This window comes from Dermacentor andersoni, chromosome 7 (assembly GCF_023375885.2).
Source record: "Dermacentor andersoni chromosome 7, qqDerAnde1_hic_scaffold, whole genome shotgun sequence".
NCBI lineage: Eukaryota > Metazoa > Arthropoda > Arachnida > Ixodida > Ixodidae > Dermacentor > Dermacentor andersoni.
The window spans coordinates 82909062-82929406 of record NC_092820.1 but is presented as its reverse complement, the minus strand read 5'-3'; the positions used below and the strand labels follow the sequence as shown (position 1 = coordinate 82929406).

At 43.8% G+C, this 20345-nt stretch overlaps 1 protein-coding gene across 2 annotated transcripts; it reads right to left on the bottom strand.

The window, feature by feature from the left end:
- Positions 1-1949: 1949 nt before the first annotated feature.
- Seipin (lipid droplet biogenesis associated protein seipin) lies at positions 1950-20299 on the bottom strand. 2 transcript variants are annotated; one of them, XR_008613252.2, is made up of 10 exons: positions 19781-20299; positions 19528-19603; positions 19326-19401; positions 18983-19050; positions 17211-17345; positions 15681-15778; positions 13145-13341; positions 8894-8974; positions 6397-6630; positions 1950-3974 (listed from the first exon to the last, which is right to left on the bottom strand). XR_008613252.2 is itself a non-coding variant. In XM_050181471.3 (9 exons), the coding sequence occupies exons 1-9, from the start codon at positions 19966-19968 to the stop codon at positions 6500-6502; spliced, it is 1050 nt and encodes a 349-aa protein (XP_050037428.1). In that variant the 5' UTR covers positions 19969-20298; the 3' UTR covers positions 1950-6499. The 2 variants fall into 2 exon arrangements, 1 of the variants encoding a protein (XP_050037428.1); XM_050181471.3 differs by having other exon boundaries at positions 1950-6630; positions 19781-20298.
- Positions 20300-20345: the final 46 nt, after the last annotated feature.

Sequence of the window (20345 nt, the reverse complement as noted above, 5' to 3'; positions counted from 1 at the left end):
TTCCGTTTCACCCGCTCTGCTCCGTTGAGGCGCATTCATGTTGTGGCGTCGCAGCCAATGGCAATTCAGGCTGCTACAGATGCCGGTTCTTTCGCTCAGTGAACCATTTGAAGCTTTCACTTCAATAATCGCTGCAAACCTTGAACATGAATTATAGGATGTGTTTGTACTCCAGTGCATAAAAGCTCTACTAAAATGTCTCTAAACTACACCAAGCAAGACTTCCACTAAACAGACTCTTGCTTAATGCCCACAGGGGTATAAGCTGCAAGATCATAGTGACAGCCATGAAAGCACACATTTAGCATAAGTGTAGTCCTCTGGGTTTTCAGCGACAATCGCACAGTGAAGCGTTCTTAGTTGTTGCACAAATTACAGGGGTCGTCATGAAATATTAGGACAACAGAGCTCGTGTTTGTCTGTCTTTTGCCAACCCTTTGGTCTTTTCTGTTTTCTTTCCGCACTTCAATGTTTTACGCTGCAGAAGTCATGCCACAGGTTGAAATGAGTAGCTGTAGTCATTCGGAACAGCATTCATTTCCACAGTACTCAGATCGAGCTTGTAACCATGGATAATTATGGCGTTAACTGCACCACAGTAGGTTCCCTTTGAGACAAGACTTGTCAAGCTAATTTTCTGATAAGCTGCAAACTATAGGTGTGTGCAAATGTCACCTAATCAAGTCAAATAGTGAATGCTCGAATAATTCTATTTGCGAATCGAATATCTCCTATTTGATTTCTCGAGTATTCTGTATATTTAGTGTAGAGACCCACACAGTGTCACAGAGCCCCTCGTACTCGATGCCACCTAAGCGAACGTTCCACTTCATTTTCACTGCCAAGGAGACTGTCGAGCGTGGTGGTAGCGATGCGAGTGCTCCCAGACAGCTCGGTACGGGAATCGCATGCATAGCGCACGAATGCCACAATTTGCAGAATGGCACTACATCGGCCGGGGCCACCCATCTCAGCACAAGGTTTGTCCAAGTCGGCAGGACTGATAGAAATTATAATGCGACACAAACAGAGGGAATGGCAACATAAGCAGCACACATTTTGTGAAGTATGAAGTTCAGACCGATTAGCCGTCGATAGACATGCAGATCACGTTGGATACACGGCAAAGAACTTCAGTCGAACAGCCATCAATCTAACCTGCATGCGTAACCTTGGGACTGATCACACGAGGAGCCACCAATATAAACATACTAGCAGCATGCATTGCATAACGGTTTGCGGCCCATTACCACATCGGCCATGCAGTGGCGAATTTTCGTCACGGCCACACTGCCCGAGCCATTAGGCCTAATTGGCACTGCTTCACCGGACGTCAGTGACTAAAGTTTGGTGCCGAATCAATTTAGACCGATTCGCAGCAGCCGCACGACATTCGGAAAGCCATTAAACGAAAGTGAGTGCACGGGCGGCACTGTGCGCAGAGCAATGTGACAACCTTCGCCAGTCTGTCGTTGGGAATAGGCTTCACATAGGTTAAGTTATGCGATACCAATTTTTTTGCAACCGCCGAGTGTTAAAGCCTGTTTACTGTTCTTCGTCTGCTAAACAAAGTAATACAAATCATCAGAAGTGAACAACAGCAAATGTTTGCGAAGCAAGGCAGAAACGAAATTAATAATGCAGGCCTTATTTTCAGTGTCGAGCCTTGTTTCAGTGGAAGCGTACATGGCAAACTGTGATTATTGCTTGTAATCTGTCATTTAGTGTTTTTTTGTAGTCTAGTCACCTAGCAGATTTATTTATTGTGTGAATGCAGCAGCATTCACACAATAAAGTGACAAGAAATGGATAGGGAAATAGAATTGCCACAAAATGTGGCTGGCAATTTTTTTTCTGACACACAAATGCTACAACCATGCACGGGAACATATCACCTCACTTTCTGGTGTTCACAAAGTGAAATTATAAACAAAACAAGATGAGAAGGCTCAGGAACAAAGAAAATTTTAATTGCAAGTTGGCCTATACATGCTATGATACATGTCCAAACTGCGAAAGGATGCCCATGTTTCTTGGGCATTTGAATATCATGAGAAACAATTTACTCATTGTGCATAATTTTGTTCGGCCTGGTAACAGAGCTTTGAAACATACCATTAGTGTTATACAATGCAAACTGGAGATGCAAACTTTGTCTTCTTACAAAACCACCATACTGTTAATTCTACATCAAGCAAATCAAACATTTCTTTTAAGCACTAAGGAACAGCTTAGTTGCTTTTTAGTGCTTAACAAACGTGGAATGCATGATGCATGTAAAAGGAGACATGGACAAAAAGAAATACAAGTGAAAAACTTGAGTAAACGGGAAATGCTTAGCAGACACTGACAAGGCAATGCTTGATCTCAAATTTTGAGAGAAGTCGCCAGGTTATCTGCTAACAACACAGTCCCCGATATGTCGGGCCATACCGTAGAGCATAAAGTACACATATGACAAAATAAGGCTTTCACCTGACTGCACCTTATGGAAGACACTAGGGTCAACCTTAAGTTGTTTTCTATTAAAGGTTGACGGGGCTCATCCATGCTAACATGCACATGTACCCACAGGGCTCTTTAGTAGTATGCACGAGCTGTGAAAAAAAAGGAAAAGAATGCAGGCATCGTGGAGTTGACAGCTGCACTGACAAGTGTGGGTGCACATTTAGGCTTCGAGCCAATTACAACTTTTTTACAGCTGGCATGTCCCGAGAAGCTTTGTGGGCACCTGTAATTCAACTAAACGCAAACACACTAGTTCGCGCACATACCTACTGTGTTAGCGTATGTGAAGAAAAATGGCAATGGACGAGCACTGTTTGAATTGCATAATCCCACTGCAATCAAGTATTCATCCGTCAGTATTAAAAGTATGAAAATAGTTGCATCAGGTGTTGACCAGAAACAAATGAAGTTATGGTCATCGTGTACATTACTGCACACTGCTGACAGCATACAGTAGGTACAGTCAGCGTCAAAAGTTACCAGACCGGGGGATGCAAGAGGTGAATATATTTCCAAAGCCTGTTATTCAATCTGCAGCCTCTACTAGTCTAAAGATGCATTGATGATGGCAGTCTTTCAGCAAATACTAACTACAGTTCATTCAAAAACTTTGTGTTGTACAATTTTACGGGCCATGGTCACAAAGTGCAAATAAATTCTAGATTTCTTTCATATCACACAGTTTGTAATTTTTTTTACACCAACTGCACCTTACAGATGGTAGTGCCGGACTTTCTACCATGTCAATAAATGAGGCACCACTGATACCAAAAAAAGATGCCAAAAAAGATGATGTGACAGTTGACCTATACACATTGCAAACAAGCATTACAAAACACACGACATCTGTAATATCAAATTTTATACCACAGAAGGCAGGACTTTCTGCGCAACCTTTGGCAATATTGTTGATCTTGAGCTAACGCAGAGTACACTTGGAGCAATAATACTGCTATACAGTCATGAATAAACTCTAATATAATTTGCAATCATAACGATAGTGTACACTCACATACATGTATTAAAAATTGATAAATACTATACATATGCCAAGGTAAGGTTTATAATAATATTGGCACACCGGTGCAGACACCCCTGTGAGCGAGTAGTAGTGTACAAAGTACTGTAAACAACCTTTCACGCTTCTGACCCAAATGTAAGTTTCAAAACACTGTCTACACCCATTAATTCCAGTCTACAGCCGTTAATTCGACCCTTGCGAAACCGCATAATCTGCTCGAATGATTCCAATTGACAAACAACGGCAGAATGAACAGATTCAATTTTTTTTTTACTGCTTGAAGTAGCTCTGGTTCTTTCTCTTGAAGCACGACTCAACCAGCATGCAGCAAAGAGCACCAGCATGTTTTAACACTGCCTCAATGTTGGACTGTCACGTTGCTGACACTGTCATCGTCGGTGAGTGGCCCACATACCGCTACACTGTTGTTGGCACTGACAACATCCTAAAAAGAAACAAAAGCAGTAGTGCCGTCTGCTGAATTTTTTGTGTATTCAAGGTTTTGGCAACAACTGCGCACATGAGAAGGCGCTGTTACGAGTCTGTCGGGGTCGAATTAACCAAACAGCATGCTTTCACGTTCAAACTAACGAGTTTTTCTTTTGTAGCAATGCATTATTGCTCGCTGAAACTTTCCAGTGCGTCCAAATTTAAGAGACAAACCTAATTAGCCATGGTCGAGTTAACGGGAGCCCGACTGTAATCTGCGGGTACACAATTTTCCAAAATGGAGGGGCCTTGTCTGTATTATGATGGAAGTCTAAAATGAATTGTGGGACCAAATTGTAGACCATTCACAAAAATTGCAAGAATTAGCTTCGTTTGCAACAGCTTACAGAACCTAATACGTCAACATCACCGAAGCATTTAGTGGGCCATCACCATCACAGCATACCCAGAAACTGTACCAACTGCTGTGACGCTCTGGAGAGCAGCTTCCCGTAGAATCTATTTGTGAACATATGATACAGCGGTGTTCTTGATCTTTGTGTTCTTAAAAGGGACCCAAAGGCAGATATCAAAGCAAGATAGAGTTTTAGAAAAATGCTCTAGTGCCAGCACTGGTGTCGCCCTCTCTATATAGAGCTGCAAATTAACGTAGCCAATACTAAAAGGCCTCCAGGACCTCCAGCACAGCTATGCAAGAGACTCCATTCATTATGGGCTATCTCAGACCCTGAAGTTCTAATTGCCTGCGCAACTATAAGTCCTCTCTTGGCATATAACAAACGACAGGTTTTCCAAAGGGCAACTGAACAATTTAGACTAACCCGAAGTTTGTCACTCAAGACATCGCCTGAAAAAAAGCAGTACTGTCCCTTGAATGAAGCACTCATTACTGAGCAGTGATGTTCCCAGGCGAAATCTGCAACAAACAGCCGCTTGAGAAACGTGCCTACCGCTTCAACATGTTCTAGCACGGGCACCGAAAGTGGCGATATTGCGTTGCCGAGTTCAAGGTTGCAGGTTCAATCCTGGCTGCGACGACTACGTTTCGATGGGGGTCAAACGCAGAAACACTTGTGTACTTAGATTTCTAAAAAACGTTGAACCGTTAAAGAATGTTCGTGAACCCCAGGTGGTCAAAATTATTCGGGAGTCCCCCACTACGGCACGCCTAGTAATTAGATAGAAATTTAGACATGTAAAACCCCAGACTTTAACATTGAAGAATTTTAATTGAAAGTGGTTGATAGTAAAAAATATGTTTCTGGAGTAACCAGCAGTGCGGTAAGTGCTTCAATTGTGTACTAACACTGACACCATTTTCCTGGAGTTGAGGCACTGCACTGAGTGGAGGAGTACTAGGGCGAATGTCCCAGAGAATATGATATCCTGGTGCCCCGTCAACCCGCCTTGTACTGTACATGTTATACTGACAAGCATGCCTGAACTCATACATAAATGTAGTAACATGGAAATTGTAACAATGCTTAAAATTTCTGGTAGTCTTTGCTAACAGAAGAAACACAGAAGAACAACTTGAGCTCATCTGCAGAGGCAATACTAAAAACAAAACAACTAAAAAATTGTGGCAGACATTGTCCCCAAAAAGGGATGACCTAGTTGCTCGCACATACATGACAGGCACAAGGTGCTGCAGGATTGAGAGGTGCTCTGAAAAATTGTTCTACCAAATCTCGTACATCATGGCAAAGGAGTTTGCACAGAGAGCGACTTCCCAATGCACTGTCGCGGGCAAAAGTAGCAGACACCCTGGTATTTTTCAAACCGCGGTCGGGCATCACTTAATGGAACAGTTAGCGTTAATTCTAGTTTAGAATAGTATTCTTTTGGACTAGTTGGTGAAGCATGTTTGTCAGTGTGAAGTGCAAAGCATAAGACCAAAGAAAGGCGAGGCGAATTGAACAAGCGCTACTAACAACTGCGAATGTTTATTGGAAATATTCCCCCGATACTCTCTGAAACCTGCAACGACGGAGGGAGCAGACAAACAAAAATTGCGTACAAAGCATGCACAATCTTGTTAAGTAAAACGACAATTAGGCAGCACTTGTCCACTGTCAACAGCCCACAATTGTTGCAGAAGGCATAAAATTGAATAGGTGTGAATGATGAACCAGCTTAGCTGTTCATTCACAATGGTTAGTGGCACCTGTGTCATCCGTTCTGCCTTCCTTTAGTCCAGTGCTTTATTATATTATATCCCCGAAGGATGTTCTACAACTAGAAACAACATTTTTGCTAGGTGATGCGAAAATGGGGATCCATACCACAGGGAGGTCTGTTATATTTTTACACGAAAGGAACTATATATAGCAACAAAAGGCACGCCTGTTCCACGGTACAGAACAACAAGATCCAGAATCTGCCAACGCTATCACAAATAACGTAAGAGACAGTACCTGCACAGAGACCGTACAACTGACCAGGGGCTATCACAGCCGACGTACAGACCCGGGACAATCTGAGCGGCCTGTGAAACTGTTGGCATCGGCGTTTCCTGCCTCACGTCGTCTGCTCCATGGTGCTGCTGCTTGCCTCTTGGTCACCACCCAGTGAAGGAAGGCTAGCACTGCTTTCGCGTGTAGTAGCTCTGAAGAGTTGCCTCAGCGTTTCCCCAGTCTTCTCGTCAAGCTCTGTCCGAAGGAAAAATACCGCATGGTCGATCCCGCTATAATCCAACCAACAAACTATTGGCAGTGACTATGTTGCTTAAAAGTAAGCGGCACGCAAACACTGCTGCGACGAATACAAACATTTTGAGGCAGCAACCAAAGTGCAATGAGAGCACCACAAACATGATTGTGGCAATGTTGAGAGAAGTCGAGGAAGGTTCCGTTTACCTCACATTGCACGCCCTCTTGTTGTATCACTATGAAGTTTTTTGAGCATTGTAGCCGCGAGATACAAATTTTCGCAGTTCTGCAAATCGTCCTCGAATTTACGAGTAAAATGTAATTATTGCCTGAGGAACAATCCAGTGTGCTTATGAACTGAAACGTCATTTCTTTCATGATTAGCAGGAAATATTAGCGGGAAAATATAGGTGTGCTTGTCACACCTATGTGACAAGCACATAGGTGTCAGATATATGGCAGCTTGCACAAAGTGCTTTCACAAAGTACTGCGGCCACAGAAGTTACCACTGCATGCACCTCCTTGCTTGTAGCAGCAGTGCCACAGCAATAGCAATCCGAAGCACTTGATTAAACAGGCACTAAGACACGTTTTAAACATGGTAAGGAAAAGCTACCAGAAAGGACGACAAGCAAGATCCCTCTTTGTTGAGATTGCTCTAGCATCACTCTGTGCTGAATATGAAGGCAATGTTTACCTCCAGCGCAATGGAATTTGCATCGGATCATGCATGGCACCAGTGTTGTGGAACATTTTCATGGCAAAAGGTGACCATGTTTCAGCTGCTTTGCTAAGCCAATTGAACATTAATGCTTGTTTGTGCTACACCGACAATTTTCTGCTTTGCTTCCCCATCCAAACCATCCTCAATGCAGTCGTTAAAGGGCCCCTCACCAGGTCTCGCCATATTGAGATGACAAGTGCAGAGCACACAATGCACAATAACGATCGTGTCTGCAAAGTATTAGGTCACTACACGCCGCGGAAAAATCTGAAATTTCAAACCGAACGCCGCTTTCCCTTCTCCTTGCGGCTGCCGCGCTCCAAGCCAGAGCATGATGCACACGTGCTAGTGCGCCTACGTACACGTTCGCACTGTGACATCGCTAGTGGTGACACGTGACTTCGAGAATTATTCAAAGCAGCATCTGTTTGTGTAATATGGTGCTTGAATAGACGAATTAAAGATTAGAGAAATAATGAAACACACAAACCAAATGTCTGCATGGTTTTGTTTTACTTCGCACCACAGCAAGAAAGATGTACTTCCGTTTTGTCTGCTTGTTCCCATGTCGTGCAGTCGCGCGTGCAGACACCGAAACTACGCTATATTCTACCATGTTCTAGCGCGGGATCATGCTCTGTGATCCACTTGTGTCTGCCTCAGTATTCGTGGAGCACTGACTTATACCACTAGTCAAGGGTCCTTGTGCACAGCACGCAAAATCGTGCGCTGCGCAAAACAAGACAATCACAACAGCTCGTGCGTGACGCCTGCAGCGATAGTGTGCCGCGCCGCAAAAAAAGCGAGAAAAAAAATAACGAAGGTGGGGTCCGTGACGTATGCGTCACGCTATCCTCAAGGTCCAGTATGTGAGAACGCAGGGAAGGAATATTGTTTGCGGAGACCAGATGGGGCAAGTGGAGAGAGTATCGCTTGGCAGTGGAGCTCGCCTCCTGAAATCATGGGTTCGCGGCACTGAAATATTTCTATCTCGGCTATTAATGAGCCAATTTGAAAAATTATTGTGGCAGAACGCTTCCTAGAGCACACGCAACAACTTCCAGTGTATAGGTAACCAAAATTTGCTATGGGGCCTGTTGAGGGGATCTTTAAGGATGTTTTACAGGTCTTTATGAAAGTGTCTGCAAGCTTAGGCTTCACATGTGAACTGCTTAGCAATTCATGATTGAAGCTCCTAGGAATAGTATTGAATTTCACCTCTAAACATACTTGATGGATGTATCTAACAAAGGAAGGAAGCTGAAAAGGTCACACAAGCACAATATTGAAGCAGTTTCTTATTCCCCAAGATGGCAAATGGCAAGTGAAAAAAAAAACTAAAGATTGCTAACGAAACCTGAGGGATAGAATATGGGTGCAAGTTTGCCGAATGTGAAAAAGAAGTGATGTATAATATACCAATGGCATGTGGTTGAAGATGCTCTGATCAGACATAACAACGGGCCAACGCCAGACTCAGAGAGCACCATGTCCTCCTCATATTGCTTCTCACTTATGTACAACCTCTCAAGGCTCACCTTTCCTTTTCCTGATCTTGGCATCCCTCGTTTCCTTGACAAGATCAGGCTGGCTGCTGCTGATGTCGCTGGAAGTATCGTCTGCACAAAATTAGACCACACAGTTGCCAATCTACACTAAGGAACAATAGACTGCTACAAATGCATAGCTGCAAAAGCCATGGTGGTTCACTGAAATTGTTTGCATGAAGTTTTGACACATGCCTGTCTGCCCCTCCGTGGGCTTTAATCCTGCAATATAATTCGTCATTTCTGCTGCTTCATGTTGGCACCTTACATAAAGCAGAAGACAAAATCCACAATGCACTAATTTCCATGCATGGGAAAACAGTGCGCATTCACTAACACATTGAAAAAGAAAAAAGGAATGTTAGGCAATGCAAGTCATGGTTTTGCATGCTTGGCTGAGCACTGGAGTGACTTGACATGTTGCCACCTGTCCCTGTGCTATACAATACATTTGCAATGACAGCAGGAGACCAAAGGGTGCCTCAGAATCTTTCTAATGTGTGTCACCTCATCTCATCACTCAAGGCCATTTACTTTGCGCAGCGGTGAGTAACCACATGGAGAGTGTCGAATGCAGTACTTTAGACTTGGCAGCATCCGGCATGTAATTTTTTACGCTGCGCAATGACCACGCTGTGGTCCCGAGCAAATTGCATTCGGTTGTACAATAATGTGGTCAATGGCTCAAATGTCTGGCATTTCAGCCACTAAAAGGGCATTATGCAACACAAAACGGATGTGCAGATGCTCTAATATGCCACGTGAAAACTGCACTGTAAATATGTTTTGCATGGTTGCCACTTCAGGGTATAACCTCTGGTATAACTAACTTGGGTCGTAACAGCCTACCCTTGGAAACATTCCTCCAAAGTGCAACTTTTGCCCAATTTAATAATAATGACAACAATCATTGTTTATAGGATTGAAAGTTCAACAACACATTCTTGCACTGTACGTGAGCACAGGAGCTATGTCAATGCCTTCAATCCCATAAAGCTTCAAGTCACACATATTCCCCTTGCTCTAACAATTGGTTGTGCTTCCATTATGTTTGTTCGCAAGTTGTCTAGCAAGTTGGCTTAACTATCAGGGAAGGAATTTCTCAAGTCTAAATTTAGCCTTGTACATCTCAAGATTCCTTTCCTGCTAACACAGTGTTGAAATCGGTCTGGAGCTTAGACATAGCTTGCAATTATCAGTGTATCTCACAAAAATTGAAGCAGCTGTGTGCAATGTCTGTGCATAGCTGCAAAAGTGTTCATAGCAAATGAAATGTGTTACGTGATTGTTGTGTTTCTCTAAGTAAGCTGTAGCCTTGCTGCAGAATGCAAACACTGCACATTTGCATTTTATGCTCTTTTTTTCTGAAACACCAAACACATCGTTCATGAAACATTTTGATGCCAAACCTTTGATCAATCATTATTATTTACTTCTCGAAGGCTGCTACATGTATTTACTTCTACAGAAGACTACCAGCAAGTGTACATTTGTTCTGTGTGTAGCATACGTACAGTGCTCAGCAAGTCAAATGTGATAATCGAAAAACATGGTGGCATTTAAGTGCCGTGTGCAGGATGGAGAGTTGTTTTCCATCTTGCGGCCCAAGTGGGCATTGCTCAACCACAGCTGGCACATTGTGGTTGTGGCGAAGCTCAAATCTCGCACATCCCCCCAATGTTGTTTTGCCCACGTGGCTTTTGAGTCTCCTGAAATTGGGCCTCCCCATGTAGTACGCGAGGCACTGGTGCTTGCGCAGTAGTACGAGGGGTGGCCTAAATGTTCCACTGCCAATTCCACCCATCAGAAGGGACACAAGAGGGGCCAGCCTTGGTCTCTCTGGCTACGGGTACACGGTGCACGCAAATGGACCATGCGTGCACTCCACGGGACTGTCCCGCGCACGCTTTCCCATTCGCTCGTTATGTGCTAGCTAGCTTGCTTATTTTATAGAAGGTGCAATAAATGCCCCTTGGTTTGTCTCCACTACCGCGTCCTTTGTTCTAAGAGCATGGATGGGACACCACAAATGGTATCTTGCGCCCGAGTATCCCTGCCGTCAGGTGGCGTTACCAGCGGAACGCTAGTGCCATCTCTTGTACTACTGTGAAACTACCGCCGCCGCACGTGTGTTGTGCGGAGAGGCCGAATCCCAGGAGACACGAGAGCCGTGCGGGGAAAACAGTGTCACCGAATGCGCGAGAGTCGAGCGTCCCCACATAGTATACGATAAAAGCAAGAGCCTTTGTGATGCATTGCAATTGCATTTGGCTCCCCAGGGCTCACCCATGGCACAAAAAGTGCTGGCTGATTATTGCATTTTATCGCTGGGCAATGCACTTCTACAGGTGAAATTGAAAACATTGTTTACCCTTTCACGTTGTAGCCTCATAACTTTTACAAATTTCACAAAACATATAGCAGATGTAATTTTGTTCGCATAAAATACATCTGAACCAGAAAAACATGAAATTTAGTAGCCAATAATGTATGCAACATGCTTGTTGTACATAATATTTTGGCCATGAAACTATTGTTTTTAAACACCTTAGATTTTGAATGCTTGAATCAGTTAATATTTAACAACAGAGACACAATATCTCTCTGCCTGCAATAACTTTCTGCAGCAAAAATTCTGTCTTGAGCACGACTAACTATAATAGGTGTTATTTTTACTTTACTTTTATACTGAGTACCATGGTCAAAAGAAGGTGGTGAAGGGATGCAACAGATGGCAATGTAAACCTTGGGAAGTTTTATTTGGTCTCTCCAGAGCTAAATATAAGTTTAGAGATTTATTTTTTGGATGACCATCTTGTAGGAGACAAAAGAAATACATTCTTCGCATTAAAGAGTGACTAGACGATAACCCTGCATCCTGCACAGAGCAATGATTACACAAAGTTTGCATGGAGGAACACAGGCTCAGCAGCAATGTGGTAACCACAGAACAGGAAGAGTATCACTACTTGCCACTGGACCAGTTGGTTCGCACTTCTTGCTGTGGAAAAGAAACACGAGCAGCACTATTGCTGAAATGAACAAACTAAACAGAATCCATGCATTCCAACACTTCTCATTCTACACTTATGCAAAATGGGGCACAGTTTTATGTGAGCATAACCTTTTATTTATTGTGCACTAAGTTCTCCACACAGAAAAGGGAAAAAAGAAAGAAGGTGAAAAAGAAAAGGCTTGACAAAATGAAATGCAGTAATATTTTAATCTGCTTCAGTTGAGCTTTCCTTGCCGGACATTGTGCAAGGAAAAGAGGCAGCTGAAGTACCAACTGTAACAGTAAATGGTACTGGTAACTCGCCATCAAAATAAATTCAAATTCAAACAACTAGAAAATGACTAGAACACATGGTTACGTTTCGCTCACCTGGACATGTAACACCGGCTTATTCAGTGTCTGCAACATACATTTTGCCATACACTGTGCTTATAAACTAGGTACACAGCAACCGTGCTCTACAGTAGCATGTAATTACATTTAACAGGCATTCAGATCACTTTGTTCCTGGTCGCATCTCTATTTGTGCTGATGGTACACCAGCACTTTTCACATTGCACATGATGTCAGACAGCAGCTAAGGCAATGTTTTGTATACATGGGCAGTGACAATGCTACTAATAAACACGAGCATCGTATGCCAGTACTCTCCACATTTCATGCGATGTGCCCAATGCGATCATTGTTGTTCCTTCTCATCTATGCTGACGGTGTAACAATACCATCCATGCCCCAGCACTTTTCACATTGCATGTGATGCCAAGGGAGCTATAGTAAAAGTCTTGTATGCATGTGCGATAACAATGCATGGTACAAGTAATGTACATCAGCACTAGTAGCATGCACCAGTGTTTGTCATTGCAAGTCACGCAATGAACTCTTGAAAAGAGGCACAAGAGAGGGCAGTGACAACAGGCACCACTGGAAGCACAAAAAAGTCGCATTTAGCATCATAGCTGGCATGAACACAAGTAAAAGCTAACATTTTTTTTTCCTTACTAAAGCAGCCTTCGAATTCTTAGCACTAAGAACAGAAAGGGCTGCTCACAAAACCCACGTATTAACACTTTAGGGCCGCTTCAGAACGACGCTGGCAAGTTGCTGCACTCAAGCTAGTATGGGAGAGGGTGGCTCGCTCGGCAAAAGTTCGAAAGGCGGCCACGTTGTAATGTCTAAGTCGCGGTCTTCCCATTCCAGTTCCGCACGCAGCGGCGACAAGCTCATACCTTCCGACTCCTCGGCATCTTCCAGCTGCGCCTTCTCACTGCTGGGGTGCTTCTTCCTCTCTGCCAAGGGGCGGCGCGGCTTTGGCTTGGCTGGAGTCAGGTGGTTCCAGGACAGCAGCGCCACCAGGCTCACGAAAAAGAAGTTGGTCGATATGCCCACGACGGCCGATGTGAGTGGCCAGTTGTAGAGGATGTACCTGCCAGCAGTAATGCTAGAATGAGATTCCTTCTCTTGGCACAGATGCCGATCTAGTGTCCAAGACAAGACGCAATAAAAGGTGCATTGCCCGAGGGAACAGCGAAGAATTGCTAGTTGGCTTAGCGAATCCATCACTTAGCGAATATAGCACTTGTCCGATCAGTTCTTCACATTTGTGCCCTGGTCAGCTTGTGCAGTAATGGGCAAGACGACCCCATGTACGAAATGTTATGCTGCATTCCTGAGCAACTACACGCTTGCCTTTTAAAAGATTTGGAATGAAGAAAGTAGAGGGTCAAGCTAACCATTACAGAGCGACAGAATTAACACTGGCAAAACAGTGAGAGAGCATGGGACAGAACAAGAAGCAAGAACATCCGGCTCTGTGTACTTCATTATTTTTATGCGACTTGAAGAATAAAAAAAGAAAAAACATTCACGAAATAAAAAACTGGGCAAGCCAACAACATTGCTCAAACTTCTGCATGAAAACACTTTACCAAAGCTCGTTTCGATGTGTGCAGTAAGCGCGTTCATAGAATACTCAAGGGACTTCGTCCAATACATAAGAAATGCAACCAGAACACTACAAACCACATGCAAACTTGCTGAAACTCTTACTTGCGAAAGTCAGACTCGGCTCGGTTTATTTGAGCTCAAACTCGCAAGAAATCGGACCCCTCTAAACTCGCTCAAACTAATCAAAATCAGACTCAAGCAAGCCACACTGAGACTCGTGCTCACTTGGGCTCGCTCAGATTCATGCAATTACAGACTCGCAAATGAAATAGTGCTAGACTAGTATGAGCTCAATGACTATGACAGAGGGAAACACGGACATCGTAGCCATAGGGAGTGCACCTAATGCCACAGAGTGTATAACTTCCATGTAGACCTCTGCTAAAATCCATATTTTAGGAACCAGGTCTGTACTATTTACTGTACAGGGTGCGGCAAAAGTTCCCACATTCTCGAAAAATCAGTTGTAATGGCCCAAACCGAAGAAAATTTCTGATGTTCTGTGCGAAGAATTGCGAAAGAGAAGCTGCACAAGTACAAGGTTCATAAAGCTACCAGGGTGAGAAGATGCAAGGAACTGCTCAAACGCTTCGACAGTATGGCACGCCAGCATTGTCTTCACAGACGTGGCAATGCTCAATATTGAGTGGTTTTTAAACCACCAATTGAGAGGAAGCCTCAAAGAAACCAATGTTAGTGGAAGGATTGACTCAAGAGTTTCTCATCATCAATCAGTGATGGATTTGGGGGCAAAATTTGCCTCTGATGGAGTGATGCCACTGGTTTTCTCGGAACAGGGAGTGAAAGTGAACAGTGAAAACTATCTGGAAGATGTCCCAAAGAAGAAGATCCTGCCTTTGGCTGAATCACACTTCGGAAACCGTCAGTGGATGTATCAGCCGGTTCCGGCTCATGAGGCCAATGTGGTGCAATAATGGTGCATGGAAAACTTGCCCAATATTATTTCTGCTGCAGAAAGGCCCCCAACAGCTCGAATCTACACCCTCTTGACTATTCAGTCTGGTTTGTATCAAAAAGCATAACCTGCTCTACTCCTCATCACAGTTTGGCTGCTCTTCGCCAGGCAATGCCAAAAGCATGGAGTGAATTACACAAAGACTACATCTGTGCCGCCATTGATACATTTCCAAGAAACACAAAGCTTGCATTCACGTGAGAGGTAGACTTTTAAAAGCAGATATGAATTTATGCATGTAGATTACGTGACACATTAAGTTAAGATACAAGTGTTTTTCTACAATGCAACGCAACCACATTTATGGGTTTTTATTTGAGTGCAACAACGTTTGCCACACCCTGCATAACCTTGTAGATAGAACGCTGCATGTCCTGCCTGAGGCTTACTGGTTCGAGCAGACCTCACTTGTGGACAGAAAGTCAGATTCACCCGCATTTACTTAGACTCGGCCTTGGATGTAGTCTCACGGACTCAAAAGCAATCGGAATCCCATTTGATTCAGGAGTACTTGGACTCATTCAGACTCCTATGAACATTGATTCACCAGTCCTCACTCTGACTCAGACTCACAATTACGTGGATCACATTGACCCAGCCATACTCGAACTCCCACCTATGGGAACCACCGTGGCTAACTCGAACCCAAGCTCATACCTGCACTTAGCTATAGACTTGTGCTGGCTCTAAGAGTGAGGAAGCCAATTCACTAGAGAGTCTGCTGACCTATGCTTGAACCACAATTTAAAAGCTGTGGTCAGTGATGCTATCGCTGCTTTGTCAAACACTCAGTTGGGGCAATAAATTTGCTCACTGATGCAGCTTGCTGCAACCATGCTTACCTTAACCCAGTGAAATCTGCATATACTTTCAGTGTTGCCGAGTAGACCTCAATGTGGCTATTTCGGATCACCAGGCCTGCCTGCGTGGCTGGCTTTGCCTGAAAGTGCAGGACTAGCATAAACTTTACAAATATCTAACACTGCTAAATATCTAAACTACTAACACGAGGGCCATGTGGAAAGTGCACTGTTAAAGAATTGTAGGTCCTCACGCTTCACTCGAACTACTAATGCAACAGCATTACTAGATCCTACAATTCAATGATAATCTATAGATCCATACATTAGTTTTCTCCCTTCTCATGGCTGCTGTGCGAGTTATGGCATGAGACTCAAGTGCTGCTGTCTACTAGTCTGCAATGTCGCCTATGGCAAACTGAAGCACAATGATTACTTTTTGTTTGTTGCTCCAAAGAGCACTGGCACATATTTGTCAAGTTTTAGGAACTTTACCACATGCTTCACGCATGTAAAAGGGTTATGCCAAAGCCAGTGTGAAGATTCGAAAACATATCTTCTTTTAGGTACCCACTACGATGAGGGGGCCCGCCATAATGGTGCAGCTGCTAAAGTGAGTGGGCCCCTTTTTATTCCATCGCATGTTACGTGTACAGAGTTGTGCTAGTCAGCGGCCCGCCCCTGTCACTGGGGTGCACAGTAACAATGCGTCATTATTCATTGGTTTGCAGCTACTGAAGCGGCATCTATGTAAGCCCCCACCCCTGCACCTATAATCATTTCGCTCCCCTTGGCAGGGACCCTCCGTATCACACCTGGTGGTGAAGCATAGGACAAAAGAACACTTACTGAAGAAATTAGACGACGAAAATAATATAGTAATGCAGCAATATAAAAAAAAATACTATCCCTACAAATTATTTGAACCAAGGACCCAGCAATCATGAGCCCAGCAATCTTGCACGGCACCACGTAACCAGAAAGGAAGGTCTGCTATTACACAGGTTCTGCATCAGCTGCTGTTAACCCATCACTACAGCGTTACTACAGTGACTATGGTGAAGGGCCCCCTCACCATAGTCACGACCATAATTTTAACACTGAGGTTTGTTTCATAATGCTGGACCTGGAACATCATTGTCATTATTGTGACGTCATGACACGGCTAAATATATTGCCAAAGTTGTGCAGTAGTAACGCTAGGTATGACGACAATGCTCGCAATAAAAACGGACAATATTGCCACACGCAGTGCTCGCATTTGGCAGCTGCAGCTATAGCAGGAATGCAGCGAGCCAATGTGCCACATGACATCACGATACATCCCATCTCTCCGGTACCAAAACAAAATTGGTCCATAGAAACCAGTGTTCACACACTAGTTACAGCTACTTGCTTCATCACCACCACCTCCATACAACAGTGTGGTCAAAAGCATCATGCAACTGCTGCTACCCCTCCAATCACGTGCCTCTCTATATCATGAGTACAACACCAACAGCCAGTTTTGATATGCATAATGATGTGGGATTTAAAGGGGAAAAAAAAATAAGTGCACCATGTTGAACTTACGTAGTCTTCCACGTATTTCTCAAACAGCAGGAGCGATACTGTCTGTTTCTCCTCCGCGGAACCGAAGAGGAGCATTGGAATGTAAGTCAACGTTGCAAAAAGTTTGACAAGCATCGACTTGTACCGTAGAACACCCTGTTATAGGACAGTCAGAGAGGAAGAAAGTGTTGCAAAGTAAATTCTAATGAGTGCAGATCAAATTTCCCTGACCTACGTGCCAGACATGCACAAACCCATGCAGACATGGATGCATTTTATTATGCTGTTGACAGATCTTTGTTTGAATTTGCATTAGTAGCTGAATTTGCATAATGTATGATAATAAACAGATTTATAGGTTGCAATATGAACAGCAGCTGCAAAATGTAACTGCTGTTTTTATTTATGTTCTAGCATGTTAGATTTGCTTCTCTCATTATATCCAGGTATCGTAGTTTTTTCTTGGGGGTGTGCGAGCAGCGATCTTTTAGACCAAATGGAATAGTGCCAGGAGCAAATCAAATACTTTTCGAATAGTTTTCAAATAACGAACAGTTGTTATCATAATTAATATAAAATACCGTTCACACCCCAGTATTCTAAAGATTAGCACGTTTTTCTCATTAATAAAGGGAAAATGAGACATCCACCCAAACATAGCAATTGCTACAAACGAAACCGAAATGGGTTCCTCAAAAGAAAAAGCTTCGCAGTTGAAGAAAGATTCATCCTGGTCATCACGTTATCAACTGGTGAAATGTTATCAATGCCTTACAAATGTGTTCTCATCAGCCATTCTATAGCATAGTCAGAATATTTGAAACAGCTAAAGCCTTCTAAATAAATTAAGCAGATTCAAAAGTGCAATGGAAATGCAGCCCACGAAATAAAATTTTCAGATTTGTTTGCATTAGCAAGAAAGTTTAATAATCTGTTGCAATCATTGTGAGCCAAATAAATTTCAACTTTCGGACATGCGACAATTTTGGAAAATAGTTTTGACAAACACACGTGAGCATAAAAGAAGTTTGAACAGCAGCAGGTATTTCAAGCACACGTAGGGAGAGTACATGTATGAGGAAATGAAGAAGTGTGTATCCATCAACACAAAGGTGTTGACCGACACAAATACAGGCAGGCAGATGCACACAGCATGACACAGCAGTAACAATAATGTCACGAAAGTTTGCAAAGACAGGCTAGGTGGAGTTAGAATGGTTTTGTTTTATGGGACCAAATCATAGTCATGGCAGACAATGCAAACCAAGACTTTTTGGAAAAGAATGTCTGTTTGTGCTAATGCATAGATTATTATGCCCTGTCACTGCACTGTGGTTTGCAAAGACAGGCCAGGTAGAGTTTGAATGGTTTTGTATACGGGACCAAATTATAGTCATGGCAGACAATGCATAGTTTATTATGCACCATCACTGCGCTGTGGTTTGCACGGATCAAGAAGGTCTCAGGAGATGAGGGAGGGAAAGAACACACACAGAAGCCGACACAAGTGCAAAAATACTGTGGCAACGGAGACAGACAGAACACAAGTGATAAGGACTGTGAGTAAATGAAGCAGGGCAGGCCGAGAGAGAAGTATGCAAATAAGACAAGGTGAACAGCAGGAGACGAGGTTGAATTGGTCAAGCAGAAATGAGGCACGGGCATTCGGTGAGCTATGTGCCTTACACAGCTGCCTCGTCCATGCAAATTAATGCGTGTGGTGAGGCAAAGCTGAACAAGGAAATAGCGCTTGTCAGGGTGAATGGAACTCCACGTTTAGTCTGCAGCCTTACCGATCTGTGCGTAGACTTCAACACTTCACCATCTTCACTGATCATGTCAAGTCCGACTGTGAACATACCTGCACATATTTGACCATACAGTGTTCAGTGTTGTTGTATATTAAGTGAAGCCAATATGGCTCACACTAAAATGGTCAACGTGTGTCAAAAGTGAAAAAAAAATATAGAAAACCCCTTCTCCCAACCAGCTCTTGTGTGATACCAAGGCACTCAAGCATATGTATGAGTGCCTCACTTCACTGGACGAGGCCAGATAAGAACAGCTCGTCTGCTTCTGTTGCTAACTCTATTTAGGTGTCGCGAGCCAAAACGATGGAAAGCACGCAATCCTCACCAATTCTTTGATTAGCCTCGGACTCTGGCATCTCAAGATCTAGATAGATCTTGTAACGCTGACCCCTGGCCAGGTACTGCAACGATAACAACAGTGCGACATACATCCGGTTACGGCACCTGAATCTCGCACGAAGTGCGCGATAACGGCTATAGGTGTAGCCGGACGCGAGGTGTACGATATGCGAAAGTTAAAAACTCACTTCGTCTTGCCCCGGCCTCACGATGGTAACGTTTGCCATTAGGAAGTCGCAAAAGCCTGCGGGACATGCTGTCGACCTGTGAAAGGAGTATTTGCAACGTCAAACAGATGCGAAAGTGCGCAACGTTGATGACCCCGTTTAGTCGCTTCCGAAACCAAACACACCATTTCCCCACTCCTTGGAAACAGCTGGGGTTTAGCACGTATATCCAAGGTCGTGACGAAGGGAAAAAAAATATCGCGGCCAAACTCACTCGAAGTGCAGGTGCACCGGAAAGACGTGCGACGATTTGGGAATGTAGTTCCAGTAGAAGACGCCGTACAAGAGTATCGAAGTCCACGTTATCACCGAGAACAACACGGCTACGAAAAACGTCTGCGAGATGAACTGCCTGACGCTGCTGAACACGACGAGCGGCAGCTTGAGCAACGAGAGAATCATCGTGCCACCGCTGCTTCACTCCAGGAAACTCGCTCGGGCATATGATGATGGTGTGGCGACGCGCACAGCCCCAAGGCGATCATAACAGCTCGACCGATTACGGACCATAGACCCATAGATTGCCAACGGCCGCACGATTGCGCGCCTGCAGTGCTGTTTTGTTTGGGATCTCGGGTACCGGTAGCGCACTGCTTTAAAGTGATCGCGCCACAAATTACATAGCGGTAGAGAGGTAAACTGCAAATAATTGTAAAATATTTAAATTATATCACAATGTTCAAGCATTATAACCCAATAAACTAAAGCAAATATTGATTATACTGCATTGTTTTATTGATATTTACGAATAAAAATGTCGCAATTTTGGTTTCCCTGGC